Source organism: Melanerpes formicivorus, unplaced genomic scaffold, assembly GCF_026170545.1.
Source record: "Melanerpes formicivorus ecotype bairdi unplaced genomic scaffold, bMelFor1.0.p_v2 SCAF_134, whole genome shotgun sequence".
Classification (NCBI taxonomy): Eukaryota; Metazoa; Chordata; class Aves; order Piciformes; family Picidae; genus Melanerpes; species Melanerpes formicivorus.
In genome coordinates, this window is record NW_027142486.1 from 232,161 (window position 1) to 247,892 (window position 15,732).

At 61.0% G+C, this 15,732-nt stretch overlaps 1 protein-coding gene across 1 annotated transcript; it reads left to right on the plus strand.

Moving 5' to 3' along the window:
* Positions 1 to 441: 441 nt before the first annotated feature.
* LOC137456675 (C-type lectin domain family 2 member E-like) lies at positions 442 to 4,439 on the plus strand. The gene is made up of 5 exons (XM_068168235.1): positions 442 to 466; positions 1,395 to 1,487; positions 1,751 to 1,944; positions 2,687 to 2,790; positions 3,449 to 4,439. The coding sequence occupies exons 1-5, from the start codon at positions 442 to 444 to the stop codon at positions 3,699 to 3,701; spliced, it is 669 nt and encodes a 222-aa protein (XP_068024336.1). The 3' UTR covers positions 3,702 to 4,439.
* Positions 4,440 to 15,732: the final 11,293 nt, after the last annotated feature.

Consider the following 15,732-nt stretch of genomic DNA (forward strand, 5'->3'; position numbering starts at 1 on the left):
GACCTTCTTGGCCACCTTGCTGAGTCACAGAGGACTTCTTGTCCAGCAGGACTCCAGGGCCTTGCTGGGAGCCCTGGGAAAAGGCTGAGAGCAGGAAAAGGGCAAAAACTCCAAGAATGCAGAAAAAGCCTCAGCAACAGAATGGGAGCAGGCAGGGGTGGGAGGCTTGGAGAAGCACTGAGTGAGGCTGGGACGTGGCCAGAAGAGCTCCGAGGAAGGCTTGGGAAGAAGTCCTGTGAGGAGCAGCACTGAGTTTTGGGGAGGATCCTGAGCTTCTTGGCTCTTCTGGTGACCTCAGGAGCATCCTGGCAAAGCCCTGTGGCAGAGAAGGGCCTGGCTGTGGTTTGGAGGTGTTCCAGACCCTGCTCAGCTCCTTGCTGCTGGGGCTGAGGGACGTCCTTGGTCCTGCAGGGTGCTGCTGTCCCCTCTGCAGCAGCAGGGATGGCAGAAGCTGTGGGTGACACAGGTAGGTGAGCACCATCCCCTTTCCCAGAGGCTTTCAGAGCTGCCCTGCATTGGGGGGGGAAGGGAGGAGCTGCTTTCCATGCTTTGGGCTGAGGAATGTAGCTTGGGTGGCTCTGAAGGGACATCCAGCACCACAGGGGGTGAGCTGAGGGTGCTGGAGTGGGGATGGGAACTGAAATCCCCCTGAAGTGGGAAAGGAGGAGCAGGATTGTCCCCATGGACTGGGCACTGGTGAGGCCACACCTTGAGTGCTGGCTCCAAGAAGGACCTTGAGGGGCTGGAGCAGGTGCAGAGAAGGGCAACAAAGCTGGGGAAGAGCCTGGAGAACAAGGAGAAAGGTCTAGAGAAGGGTCTGGAGCACAAGGAAGGGTCTGGAGACCTTGTGAGGAGCAGCTGAGGGAACTGAGGTTGTTCAGCCTGGAGAGAAAGAGGCTGAGGAGAGACCTTGTGGCTCTCTACAACTCCCTGACAGGAGGCTGGAGCCAGGTGGGGGTTGGTCTCTTCTCCCAAGACAAAATGGCCTCGAGTTGCCCCAGGGGAGGTTGAGGTTGCACATGAGGAACAATTTCTGCCCCCTGAGGCTTCTCCAGGCCTGGCCCAGGCTGCCCAGGCCAGTGGTAGAGTCCCCATCCGTGGAGGGGTTTCAAAGCAGTGGAGATGTGGTGCTGAGGGCCATGGTTTGGTGGTGACCTGGCAGTGCTGGGGGGAGGCTTGGACTCCATCATCTCCAAGGTCTCTTCCAACCAAACCCATTCCAGGATTCTGCTTCCCCTCCTGCCATGCCTGCAAGGCAGAGGAAGGGGATGTGGGAAGGTGTCGAAGGCACCCATGGGTGTTGATGGAACCCATGGAGGCCTGCAAGAGCTGCAGGGAGCTTGGGGTGCCCTTGGGTTTGCTGGCCAAGCTCCTCCCACGTGCTCTGTCCTCAGGCTTTAGCCTCAAGTGCATCCAAGACAAGAAGGTCCCCATCGGGGTCACCGTGGTCATCGCCGCCTTGCTGCTCGCCATCATCGCACTGGCAGGTGAGTGGCTGAGGGTGGAGGTGCCCACCAGAGGAGGGAGGTGCCCACCAGAGGAGGGAGGTGCCCACCCCCACTCAGAGGCCTTCTCCACCCTTACTGACTCCATGATTGTGCTCATGGAGGTGCTGGGTCGATGCTTGGACTCGATGATCTTAGAGGTTCTTCTCCAACCTCCCTGATTCTGTGGCTCTACCACCAAAGCCTTCTCCCCTGGAGAGAAGCTAACAGCAGAAGTCAGCAGGACTTGTTCTGCTTCTCTGCAGCCAAGAGGTGTCCATCCTGCCCCTCCTGCCCCTCCTGCCCCTCTCCCACCCTTCCCAGCTGCCTGGGCAACGGCATTGGGTACAGGCAGAAGTGCTTTTACTTCATGGAGGACAAAGCTGACTGGAACAGGAGTCAGATCTCCTGCCTTGCTCTTGGAGCCCAGCTGGCCACCATCGACACCTGGGAGGAGCTGGTAAATGAGAGACCCCTGAGGGACTTCTGTGTGGGAAGCCTCCAAGGGGGGGTGGAAAAAGAAGCCTCCAAGGGGGGTGGGGAAAGAAGCCTCCAAGGGGGTGGGGAAAGAAGCCTCCAAGGGGGGTGGGGAAAGAAGCCTCCAAAGGGGGTGGGGAAAGAAGCCTCCAAGGGGGTGGGGAAAGAAGCCTCCAAGGGGGGTGGGGAAAGAAGCCTCCAAAGGGGGTGGGGAAAGAAGTTTCCAAGGGGTGTGGGGAAAGAAGCCTCCAAAGGGGAGTGGGGAAAGAAGCCTCCAAAGGGGGTGGGGAAAGAAGCCTCCAAAGGGGGTGGGGAAAGAAGCCTCCAAGGGGGGTGGGGAAAGAAGCCTCCAAGGGGGTGTGGAAAGAAGCCTCCAAGGGGGTGGGGAAAGAAGCCTCCAAGGGGGGTGGGGAAAGAAGCTTCCAAGGGGGGTGGGGAAAGAAGCCTCCAAAGGGGGTGGGGAAAGAAGCCTCCAAGGGGGGTGGGGAAAGAAGCCTCCAAGGGGGTGGGGAAAGAAGCCTCCAATGGGGGTGGGGAAAGAAGCCTCCAAGGGGGGTGGGGAAAGAAGCTTCCAAGATGGGAGAGTGGAAAAAGAAGCCTCTAGAGTGGGAGGGAGGAAGAAGGGGGGGAAGGAGCCTCCCCTTCACTGGGCAGCAGATGCAGGGCTCCCATGGAGGCCATGGCATGGAGCTAAAGGTCACCCTTGGTTCTCTTTCCCCCTCCAGCGTCTCCTGCGGCGCTGTGGCAGCTCCGCACACTACTGGGTCGGCCTCCGAAGGGAAGGTTCTGGACCTTGGCAGTGGCTCAATGGCTCTCTCCTCACCAACCTGTACGTCCTGTGTGCTTCTGGAGGACACAACCATGCCCTGGGCTGAGCTGGGGCAGGAGTTGGGGAGCAGAAGACATCTGTAGAGCAGTTTGGAGAGGGGGGAGCAATCAAACTCCATTTCCCTTGCCTGAGCTACAGCGCTCGGCCCACAGCCCGTGGACCTGTGGGGTGAAGATGCTGGCAGGGCAGTGAGGACATCCCTAGGTGAAAACTCCTGAGACCTGGTAGAGCTTGAGGGAATCTCCTGGGACCAAGACACTGAAAATATTCCCTCCCTTGAGGAGCTTTTGCTCTGGGGGAAGCTGGGCAGGGTGGTCCCTGCTCCTTGCAGCACTGGGAACCTTCAACTCGTTGGCTTCCCTTGGAAGCTTCCCTCCCCACCTTGGTGGATTCTTTCCATCAATTGGAGGCTTCTCTCTCCCCCTTGGAGGCTTCCACAGCACCTTGTAGGCTTCTTCCCCACCCTTGGAGGCTTCCTCCTCCCCTTAGAGGCTTCATCCCAACCCTAGATTCTTCTTTCCACCCCTTGGAGGCTTTCTCCTCCTCCTTGGAGGTTTCTTTGCCCACCTTGGAGGCTAATTCTCAAGCTTGGAGGCTTCCCTCCCACCTTGGAGGTGTCTGCCTCCCCTCCTCAGGGTCTCCCTTCTCTCTGCTGCAGGTTGGATGTGCAGGGCAGGGGACGCTGTGCCTACATGGACAGTGCAGGACTCGGCAGCGATTGGTGCTCCCAGCTGAAACCTTCCCTCTGCAGCCACCCCCAGAAGCCACCCAGGAGGATTCAGAGAGGCTCAGAAATCCTGAACTCCACCTGGAATGTCCCCCTCAGCACAGGAGGTCAACCAGAGGCTGCCATTAACCCTCCAGGCCATGGCAGGGAGTGTGCCAAGGGTGGGTTTGGAGCTCCAGTTTAGCTTTCAGAAGCAGAAGGTCCTTGTGATGATGTCACAGAGCTGGGACCAACAGAGCCTCACTTTGCTCTGAGCCCTGCTCAGCTTTTGCAGTCACAGGGAGGCTTGGGAACCACGGGATGGTAGGGGTTGGAAGGGACTCTCTCTGCCAAAGCAGGGTCACCAAGGGCAGCTCACACAGGAACACATCCAGGCAGGTATGGAATCTCTCCAGGGAAGGAGACTCCACAACCTCTCTGGGCAGCCTGCTCCAGGGTTCCAGCAGCCTCACACCAAGGAAGTTTCTCCTCCTGGTGAGGTGGAACCTCCTGGGTTCCAGTTTGTGTCCCTTGCCTCTTGTCCTATCACAGGGCTCCACTGACAAGAGCCTGACCCCTTCCTCTTGCCCCCCACCCCTCAGATATTGATCAGCTTTGATCAGCTGCCCTCTCAGGCTGCTCTTCTCCAGGCCAAACAGCCCCAGGGCTCTCAGCCTTTCCTCCTCACACAGGTGTTCCAGGTCCCTCAGCACCCTTTAAGCCCCCATGGGACTCTCTCCAGCAGTTCTCTACACGCTGTGCTCAAAGCCCTTTCCCTCTCCCTTCTGGCCTGGGGGATTTTGGCTCCACATAGCCAAAGGAAGGAGGCAGGAGCGAGCCTGGGCACACAACCTGCCCAGGTTTGGCACCGCTGTGCCGAGCAGGGACCACCGCTGCCCCCATGGCTGCCTCCTCATTGGCTGCTGCCCTGCACATGCACAGACTGGAGTTGGCCAAACGCCTCCTGATTGGTTAATGACTCTGCTTGCAAGCTCTGCTATTGGTCAAGCCTTGACTTTGGCAGCGTTACCCTGGGGGTGTTTTGGTAAGCAAGTGCTGTGCTCCTGCCAGGCTTCCTGCCTGTCGCCAGGAGCCGCCAACCACTCGTCCTGAGATCCCAGCCAGGGCCCTGAGAGCTTCCCTGCGGACCACAACGCAGCTGCCTGCCCCAGCGCAGTGCCCTGCCGCTGGCAGCCGTGAGCTCAGCTGCCACCAGCCACTGCCTGGCTCTGAGTGAGGCTGTGCTGGGTGCAGCCTCCATGGACTGCATCCTGAGGCACAAGCTGAGCCCAGCCATTGCTGCAGCTCTGAGTGAGGCTGTGCTGGGTGCAGCCTCCATGGGCTGCATCCTGAGGCACAAGCTGAGCCCAGCCACTGCCTGGCTCTGAGTGAGGCTGTGCTGGGTGCAGCCTCCATGGGCTGCATCCTGAGGCTCAAGCTGAGCCCAGCCACTGCCTGGCTCTGAGTGAGGCTGTGCTGGGTGCAGCCTCCATGGACTGCATCCTGAGGCACAAGCTGAGCCCAGACACTGCCTGGCTCTGAGTGAGGCTGTGCTGGGTGCAGCCTCCATAGGCTGCATCCTGAGGCACAAGCTGAGCCCAGCCACTGCCTGTCTCTGAGTGAGGCTGTGCTGGGTGCAGCCTCCATGGACTGCATCCTGAGGCACATGCTGAGCCCATCCATTGCTGCAGCTCTGAGTGAGGCTGTGCTGGGTGCAGCCTCCATGGGCTGCATCCTGAGGCACAAAGCTGAGCCCAGCCATTGCCATGGCTCAACACAGAGCAGGGGAGCCACCAGCAGCCTGTGTGTAGCACTCACTCCAGACTGAAATCTGGACTTGGCTCTGGAACTTGTAACCTATTATCAGTCAGCACTACCCAGACAGCTCCAGCTCCTGAGCCCACCTGGTCTTTGTTGTCCCCTCCAATGAGGTCATCTGTGTATGGACAGATGCTGACAGTCTGTGGCACCCTGGCCGTGTCCAGCAATGCTGCTGGGGCCTTGTGTGCCGTGGTGGCTGCCTGCTTGTGGCCCTGTGGAAGACGATTCAATGTGTTGTGAACCTTGCCTTGTAAATGCAGCCCGAGGCTTCACCTGCTCCAGCAAGGAATCACAAAGAACAGATCCTTTGTGTCCAGGGTGGCCACCCAGGTGTGGCAATGCCAGCAACAAGCAGTGTGAGCAATCTGGCAGTGCAGGCCTAGAGCCTGACATGGTGGTAGGCCATGCTCAGCCTAAGTGCAGAGCCAGCTAGCAGTGGAGCAAAACAGTGCTGTGCCTGCAGCATGTAACTAAAACAAGACACTGGTAGCTATAAACACAGAAAGTTATCTTGGAACAACAGGACACACACCTGCATCAACAAACCTCACGTGTCGTTACTAGTTGGACCAATAATCTATAACAGTGTGATGTGTGGTCACTCATAGGGAACCAATGAAGCCATGCCAACGAGGCTCTCTGAGTTTATATAAGTTGTAGAAGTTCCCTTGCTACACACTTCTGCCTTTCCTTTCCCTTCTTCTTTGCTTTACTTTACTGTGCTATACTCGCACCACAGGCCTGCACCATAGGCCTGCGATACTGGAGCTGTGCTGTACTCGCTATGCTCGCACTATGGTCCTACAATACTGGAACAATAAAGGAACAACACTCGATCATCTTGGTCCTCTGTATTGACTCCAGTCTCCGTCACCGACATCTGGCAGCCGAACTCATTGACGGGCTCCTCGGCCTGCGATGCTGCTCGACTCAGCGTAAGAGGTACGTTCCGAGCGATACGGAAAGCCGGTCGAACCAGCACTGCCCCGGTGCTGACCAAAGAAGCAGCGTGCGCTCAGAAAAGGAAGCGAATCTCACCAGGATCCGGGGAGAGGCACGGGGGAGCACCCCACTGGAATGGGTTGGGGCAAGCCCCCTCCCCACCACGCGCAGAAATAACGACTCAGACAAACAGATTGCAAAAGTGATGGAAAGTTTAAATGGAACGGTGAGTGCGTGCAGAGAACTAGAAACACAGTGACAAGAGGAAACCCCAAAACAGACCCAGAGAGATCCCATCCCCACCTGAGGGTGCACCCAAACCCCCAGGGCTCCTCCTTCCCCCCCCCCCCCCCCCCCACTGCTAGGCTAGTCTCAGCTGGCCAGATCTGAGACTGCCCATCCCACTGTGGCCTTGGGCCTAACCAGGCCCATGGCCAGGAGATAATATTAGAATAGAATATTAGAACCTTTATTAGAATAAACCAAACCAGGTTGGAAGAGACCTTCAAGATCATCGTGTCCAACCCATCAACCAATCCAACCCACCCAAACAGCTAACCCATGGCACCAAGCACCCCATCAAGTCTCCTTCTGAACACCTTCAATGACGGCGACTCCACCACCTCCCCGGGCAGCCCATTCCATAGCGCAATCACTCTTTCTGTATAGAACTTCTTCCTAACATCCAACCTGAACCTCCCCTGGCGCAGCCTGAGACTGTGTCCTCTTGTTCTGGTGCTGGCTGCCTGGAAGAAGAGACCATCATCAGCCTGTCTACAACCTCCCTTCAGGTAGTTGTAGAGAGTGATAAGGTCACCCCTGAGTCTCCTCTTCTCCAGGCTGAGCAACCCCAGCTCCCTCAGCCTCTCCTCATAGGGCTTGTGTTCCAAGCCCCTCACCAACTTTGTTGCTCTTCTCTGGACACCTTCCAGCAAGTCAACATCCTTCCTAAACTGAGGGGCCCAGAACTGGACACAGTACTCGAGGTGTGGCCTAACCAGTGCAGTGTACAGGGGCAGAATGACCTCCCTGCTCCTGATGGCCACACTGTTCCTGATGCAGCCCAGGATGCCATTGGCCCTCTTGGCTGCCTGGGCACACTGCAGGCTCATGTTCAGCCTACCATCAACCAGCACCCCCAGGTCCCTCTCTGCCTGGCTGCTCTCCAGCCACTCTGACCCCAGCCTGTAGCACTGCATGGGGTTGGTGTGGCCAATGTGCAGAACCCGGCACTTGGATGTGTTAAATCTCATCTCTCCCCCAGTTAGCAGGTGGCGAGGAGGAAGGAAAGAGGAAGTGCCAGACCCTGCCGTAAAACTTATAGTGGTGCAAGGGATCATGGTAGGAAATAACCTGATTTCCTGTGTCCACCCACTGGGCTGGACTTCTGGACACAGGAAACACCCCTGTAGCAGAGGACACCCAGCCCAAACTATGACACCCACGAAACAGAAGAGGCTGTGCTAAACGCCCTCCAAACTCTCCTCTCCGTGAGAGGTATTACTGACGATTCTGGGATATCAAAAGGGCTATTAGCCTGGGCCCAGAATCATGACTTTATCCCCACAGCAACCGAAGTTTTTACTTCCAATTGTGAGAAACGAGCTCACTGCTGAAATTTGTAACCAGTTTGTTATAAAACAAAGGCAACACAGCGCTGGGCTCAGAGCGAATTTGCTAGAGGCGCATCCTAACAACACGAGTTGAACTTACAGAGACGGCAAACAGACATATTCATATTCAAACATACATAAGAAGGACATCGAAACACTTGAGCATGTCCAGAGAAGGGCAACAAGGCTGGGGAGAGGCCTTGAACACAAGCCCTAGGAGGAGAGGCTGAGGGAGCTGGGATTATTTAGCCTGGAGAAGAGGAGGCTCAGGGGTGACCTCATTGCCCTCTACAACTACCTGAAGGGTGGTTGTAGCCAGGAAGGGGTTGGCCTCTTCTCCCAGGCAACCAGCACCAGAACAAGAGGACACAGTCTCAAGCTGCGCCAGGGGAGGTTTAGACTTGAGGTGAGGAGGAAGTTCTTCACCGAGCGAGTCATTCGTCATTAGAACGAGTTGCCCAGGGAGGTGGTTGAGTCATCGACCCTGGAGGCGTTCAAGAGGAGATTGGACGTGGCACTTGGTGCCATGGTCTAGTCATGGGGTCTGTGTTGATAGGTTGGACTCGATGATCCTTGAGGTCCTTTCCAACCTAAGTGATACTGTGAGACTGTGATATTCCCCAGCACGCTCCCACCCCTCTCCATAGGACTGAGACAAAACCTGCACTTTTGACCTGGCCAGTCTTTAGACATGTTGGCACCTCACCTTTCCCTCCCAACACACAAGAATGAACCCCACACAATACAGACCACAACCAACCAATCAGCCCAATGATCAAACCCCACGGTGCCCAGGAATTCCCCTTGAGAAAGCCAAATATTAGAAACAATTTCTCACATGATGATCTCTGGAGGTCCCTTCCAACCCCTAACATTCTATGATTCTATGATTCAGGCCAAGCTGCCGCGTGCTGCAGAAGCTGATAAAGTTCCTGTGGTACACATAAAGAACATCCTAAGGAAGAAGGTTTGGGTTAGCCCTGCCCAAGGTCAATGCAAACCCATTTGTGGGATTGCTTTTGCCCAAGGACCAGGATGCACCTGGTGAGGAATGCAGGAAGATGGAAAAGTTTCTTGTGTGCCACAGAACAATCTCACTCTGGGTGAGAATGCACAGAAAATTGTATGTGCTGATGTGGACTGCTGGCAGCATGTGTGCCAGTTTAAGCCCAGCCTTGGGCAGAGTGGGTTGAGAAGAAAACCTGACACCAGGTGGGCAGAGACCTGGCACCTTCCCAGGGGAAGGGGTCCCCGGCTCAAAGTCTGTTCCACTCCCACTTCCTGTCCACAACCCTATTTCAGGGGTGGGGGGTGGTGATTTCTTTGCTCTCTCTCTCCTCCTGCCCTCATTTTGCCAACACCCTCCTGCAGCTGCTGCTCTTAGTTGTTTAACCACGTGGCTGGGGCCTGTTCCACACTGTTCCAGACTGATAAGGGAACTGCATCTAAAGAGAATCCATCTTGCATCCAGAGAATCCTTTGCAGCTGTTCCTGGAAGAGAGGAGGTGGAACCTAGGCTAGCTGGTAGGCAGGTTCCCTATGCAGGACTCGGGCAGTTCCCTCCAGACCACAGGGATCAGTCCTGTGAGGTCGGCCTGGCAGGGCTGGTCCTGGGAGGGGGTTGGCCCTCACAGAGTCAGCCGGCATGGCAGGGCAGGGCAATGGTTCCCGGTGGGCATGGAGGTTTCTGAGCTGGCACAGTAGCAGGCGGGGCTGGACCCAGCAGGGTCGGCCCTGTGGCAATGGCTTCGGGGCTGGCGTGGACGGCCCCAGGGAAGAAGCACGGCTGCGTGGAGCGGCAGCTTCCCCTTCGCTTGGCTCGAAGGAGCAGCAGGACTCTCCGAGAGCAGTCTGGGCTTTGGAGCACAGGCACGGACAGTGCTCTGGGCTTCCCTGAGGCACAGAGCGGCAGAAGCGGTGACTCCTCTCCCGCAACGGCAGGGTTACACAGGCATGCGATCCTGCTTTCCTATCTGACACACACAGGTTGTGTCTGCCCGTGGGTCTGCTGCTTAGGGCTAACGCAGACGTGTGGACTGCTGGACTCGGCTAAGTCCCTTCCTGACAGCTGGGCAGATCTTACCCTCAGGGGTCCAGTGCTCTGGAGGCACGGTGGGCTCTGCCACTCGGTGACACTGGCAATGTGACCTGGAGCTTCTCGGGCTCAGCGAAGGTCCCTCCTCTGGAGATACCCTCAGGGCTGAGGCTCAGCAGGCCTCCCTGGATGCTGGCTTCTCCTCATCGTGCAGAGGCTACGAGTTTGCTTGTGTATATGAGAGAAGACTTAATAGCACTGAGCTCAATGGCAGAGGCTATGGCATGAGCTTCGTCCTCTCAATAGCAAACTCCTGGCCAAGCTGTCAGACCATGGCTTGGATAGGAGCACACTGCATTGGGTTAGGAACTGGCTGGAGGGCCGAGCCCAGAGAGTGGTGGTGAATGGTGCCACATCCAGCTGGCAGCCAGTCACTAGTGGTGTGCCCCAAGGATCAGTGCTGGGCCCTGTGCTCTTTAACATCTTTATGGATGATCTGGATGAGGGCATAGAGTCCATCATCAGTAAATTTGCTGATGACACCAAGCTGGGGGCAAGAGTTGATCTGCTGGAGGGTAGAGAGGCTCTGCAGAGGGACCTCGACAGGCTGGACAGATGGGCAGAATCCAACGGCATGAGATTGAACACATCCAAATGCCGGGTTCTGCACATTGGCCACACCAACCCCATGCAGTGCTACAGGCTGGGGTCAGAGTGGCTAGAGAGCAGCCAGGCAGAGAGGGACCTGGGGGTGCTGGTTGATGGTAGGCTTAACATGAGCCTGCAGTGTGCCCAGGCAGCCAAGAGGGCCAATGGCATCCTTGCCTGCATTAAGAACAGTGTGGCCAGCAGGAGCAGGGAGGTCATTCTGCCCCTGTACACTGCACTGGTTAGGCCACACCTCGAGTACTGTGTCCAGTTCTGGGCCCCTCAGTTTAGGAAGGAGGTTGACTTGCTGGAAGGTGTCCTGAGAAGAGCAACAAAGTTGGTGAGGGGTTTGGAACACAGCCCTATGAGGAGAGGCTGAGGGAGCTGGGGCTGCTTAGCCTGGAGAAGAGGAGACTCAGGGGTGACCTTATCACTCTCTACAACTACCTGAAGGGAGGTTGTAGACAGAAGGATGATGGTCTCTTCTCCCAGGCAGCCAGTACCAGAACAAGAGGACACAGTCTCAGGCTGCGCCAGGGGAGGTTCAGGCTGGAGGTCAGGAGGAAGTTTTACACAGAGAGAGTGATTGCCCATTGGAATGGACTGCCCGGGGAGGCGGTGGAGTCGCCGTCATTGGAGGTGTTCAGAAGGAGACTTGCTGGGGTGCTTGGTGCCATGGGTTAGCTGTTTGGGTGGGTTGGATTGGTTGATGGGTTGGACACGATGATCTTGAAGGTCTCTTCCAACCTGGTTTGGTTTATTCTAATAAAGGTTTATTCTTAATAAACTTTCCCAAGTCTTCAAGGAAGCTGTTTGAGTGCAGCTTTAGGTGGTTTTAGGAAGTTCTAAAGCTTTTGAAAGATTTCAGTCAGTTTTTAATGGGGTTTTAGAGTTCTAAAGAGTTGTTGATGATTTTTAGGGCAGTTTGTAACCATTTGTAAGTGTGCTTGGAGTGTGTCAAAACTGACCAACAAGCCTAGAAAGTCCCTAAACCCTCTTCAGAATCAGTTGTTGTGAGGTGCTCAGAGATTTTCATGGAATCTCGCTGTGCCTCGGGGGCGGGGAGGGGGAGGAGCTGCCTCGCTCCCGGCGCCTCTCATTGGCTGTTGATGCCCCGCTCCGCTCCCTCCGCCCTCGGCGCTCCCCAGCCCCTCAGCCCCTCCGGCCCCGCCGCAGCTCACGGTCCGGCAGCTGCCGCTCGCCCGCCCCCCCCCCGCCCCGGCACCGCGGCCGCCCCCCCCGGCACCGCTGCCGGCAGCGGCAGCATCTCGCTGTGCCTCGGGGACGGGGAGGGGGAGGAGCTGCCTCGCTCCCGGCGCCTCTCATTGGCAGTTGATGCCCCGCTCCGCTCCCTCCGCCCTCGGCGCTCCCCAGCCCCTCAGCCCCTCCGGCGCCGCCGCAGCTCACGGTCCGGCAGCTGCCGCTCGCCCCCCCCGGCACCGCTGCCGCCCCCCCCCCCGGCACCGCTGCCGGCAGCGGCAGCATCTCGCTGTGCCTCGGGGGCGGGGAGGGGGAGGAGCTGCCTCGCTCCCGGCGCCTCTCATTGGCAGTTGATGCCCCGCTCCGCTCCCTCCGCCCTCGGCGCTCCCCAGCCCCTCAGCCCCTCCGGCGCCGCCGCAGCTCACGGTCCGGCAGCTGCCGCTCGCCCCCCCCCGGCACCGCTGCCGCCCCCCCCCCCGGCACCGCTGCCGGCAGCGGCAGCATCTCGCTGTGCCTCGGGGGCGGGGAGGGGGAGGAGCTGCCTCGCTCCCGGCGCCTCTCATTGGCAGTTGATGCCCCGCTCCGCTCCCTCCGCCCTCGGCGCTCCCCAGCCCCTCAGCCCCTCCGGCCCCGCCGCAGCTCACGATCCGGCAGCTGCCGGTCGCCCCCCCCCCCGGCACCGCGGCCGCCCCATCCCGGCACCGCGGCTGCCCCCCCCCGGCACCGCGGCCGGCAGCGGCAGCATCTCGCTGTGCCTCGGGGGCGGGGAGGGGGAGGAGCTGCCTCGCTCCCGGCGCCTCTCATTGGCTGTTGACGCCCAGTTGTGGGCGGGACTTCCTCTCCGGCCCCACAGCTGCTTCCGCTCGGCGGGGCCGCGGCCACCGCCTCCCTCGCAGCGCTCTGTGCTCGCCGGGAGCCTGCCCCCGGGGGCCGGCGGCCGCCTGCGCGCTGAGCCCTTCCTCGGCCTCCTGCTCTGCGTCGCCTCCGCGCCGGCTGCAGGCGGGGTGAGGAATGTGTGGGGCTGCGAGGGGGGTCTGTGCCTGGGGGGGGGGGGTCTGTGCTCTGGGGGGGGTCTGTGTCTAGGGGGGGTCTGTGTCTGGGGGGGGTCTGTGTCTGGGGGGGGGGTCTGTGGGGCAGGGCAGAGGTGTGCAGGGTCCCTGGGTGTCGTCTGTGCTGTTGGGGGGTGGGGTGCGGGTGTGGGTCCGGGGGGGGGTGGGCAGGGGTCGGTGTGTTTGGGGGTTCCCTGTGCTGCTGGAGCCCCCTGCTAGGGGCAGCTGCAGGCTGCCTCTGGCTGCTGCTGCGCTCCAGCCGCAGCCACCGGTGCCCGGCAGGGTGCCGGGGGGGGAGCCCAGGCTGTGCCCTGGGTGCCGGGGGGGGAGCCCAGGCTGTGCTCTGGGTGCCGGGGGGGGGGAGCCCAGGCTGTGCCCTGGGTGCCAGGGGGGAGCCCAGGCTGTGCCCTGGGTGCCAGGGGGGAGCCCAGGCTGTGCCCTGGGTGCCGGGGGGGGGAGCCCAGGCTGTGCCCTGGGTGCCGGGGGGGGAGCCCAGGCTGTGCCCTGGGTGCTGGGGGGGGGAGCCCAGGCTGTGCCCAGGGTGCCGGGGGGGGGGAGCCCAGGCTGTGCTCTGGGTGCTGGGGGGGGTGCCAGCCGTGGGTGCTGTGCTGAGCCTGAGCTTAGCAGCTCCTGGTGCTGCTGCCAGCCCTGGGGAGGTTTGGCTGTGCTGGGGGTGGTGGCATCCGAGCCCTCTGTGCCCCCCCAGCCCCTTCCTGTGGGGCTCTGCTGTGCCCAGCCCTGTGCTGCTACCTCAAGTGCCCCCAGCCCCACTGCAGGGTTTTGGGGAGCCTCTTAACTGCAGGATGCCCCCAAACCCCCCCTGCCCCTGTGTGCTGCTCTGCAGGGGGTTCCAGATTCTCCCTCAGGGTGTTTTGTTTTGGGGTCCCCTGGCTCCTGGGAAGGACACCCCCGGTTTTGGGGGACAGCCCACCACTTGGGGGCCATTGAGCTCCAGGACACTTTAGCAATGGAAGCTGGAAATGGCCCCAGAAATGCTCCTCTGGAGCCATAAAATGTTCCACTGGACTCCAAACTGGCCCTGGGGGACCCCAGAATGAGTCCTGGAACTCAAAAGTGTTGCAGCAGGATGCCCCAGTGGAGCCCAGGACCCTAAAATGGACCCCAAGGAACCTTAAACAGCAGCCTGGGACCACAGAGCCCCTGGCACAGGAGCACAGCCCCAGGGGGAGCTGAGCCCCTGGCACAGGAGCAGAGCCCCAGGGGGAGCTGAGCCCCTGGCACAGGAGCACAGCCCCAGGGGGAGCTGAGCCCCTGGCACAGGAGCAGAGCCCCAGGGGGAGCTGAGCCCCTGGCACAGGAGCACAGCCCCAGGGGGAGCTGAGCCCCTGGCACAGGAGCACAGCCCCAGGGGGAGCTGAGCCTCTGGCACAGGAGCACAGCCCCAGGGCAGCCCCAGGGGGAGCTGAGCCCCTGGCACAGGAGCACAGCCCCAGGGGGAGCTGAGCCCCTGGCACAGGAGCAGAGCCCCAGGGGGAGCTGAGCCCCTGGCACAGGAGCAGAGCCCCAGGGGGAGCTGAGCCCCTGGCACAGGAGCAGAGCCCCAGGGGGAGCTGAGCCCCTGGCACAGGAGCACAGCCCCAGGGGGAGCTGAGCCCCTGGCACAGGAGCACAGCCCCAGGGGGAGCTGAGCCTCTGGCACAGGAGCACAGCCCCAGGGCAGCCCCAGGGGGAGCTGAGCCCCTGGCACAGGAGCACAGCCCCAGGGGGAGCTGAGCCCCTGGCACAGGAGCAGAGCCCCAGGGGGAGCTGAGCCCCTGGCACAGGAGCAGAGCCCCAGGGGGAGCTGAGCCCCTGGCACAGGAGCAGAGCCCCAGGGGGAGCTGAGCCCCTGGCACAGGAGCACAGCCCCAGGGGGAGCTGAGCCCCTGGCACAGGAGCACAGCCCCAGGGGGAGCTGAGCCTCTGGCACAGGAGCACAGCCCCAGGGCAGCCCCAGGGGGAGCTGAGCCCCTGGCACAGGAGCGCAGCCCCAGGGCAGCCCCAGGGGGAGCTGAGCCCCTGGCACAGGAGCACAGCCCCAGGGCAGCCCCAGGGGGAGCTGAGCCCCTGGCACAGGAGCAGAGCCCCAGGGGGAGCTGAGCCCCTGGCACAGGAGCACAGCCCCAGGGCAGCCCCAGGGGGAGCTGAGCCCCTGGCACAGGAGCACAGCCCCAGGGCAGCCCCAGGGGGAGCTGAGCCCCTGGCACAGGAGCACAGCCCCAGGGCAGCCCCAGGGGGAGCTGAGCCCCTGGCACAGGAGCAGAGCCCCAGGGGGAGCTGAGCCCCTGGCACAGGAGGGCAGCCCCAGGGGGAGCTGAGCCCCTGGCACAGAAGCACAGCCCCAGGGGGAGCTGAGCCCCTGGCACAGGAGCAGAGCCCCAGGGCAGCCCCAGGGGGAGCTGAGCCCCTGGCACAGGAGGGCAGCCCCAGGGGGAGCTGAGCCCCTGGCACAGGAGCACAGCCCCAGGGCAGCCCCAGGGGGAGCTGAGCCCCTGGCACAGGAGCAGAGCCCCAGGGGGAGCTGAGCCCCTGGCACAGGAGCACAGCCCCAGGGCAGCCCCAGGGGGAGCTGAGCCCCTGGCACAGGAGCACAGCCCCAGGGCAGCCCCAGGGGGAGCTGAGCCCCTGGCACAGGAGCACAGCCCCAGGGGGAGCTGAGCCCCTGGCACAGGAGCACAGCCCCAGGGCAGCCCCAGGGGGAGCTGAGCCCCTGGCACAGGAGCAGAGCCCCAGGGGGAGCTGAGCCCCTGGCACAGGAGCACAGCCCCAGGGCAGCCCCAGGGGCAGCTGAGCCCCTGGCACAGGAGCACAGCCCCAGGGCAGCCCCAGGGGGAGCTGAGCCCCTGGCACAGGAGGGCAGCCCCAGGGGGAGCTGAGCCCCTGGCACAGGAGGGCAGCCCCAGGGGGAGCTGAGCCCCTGGCACAGGA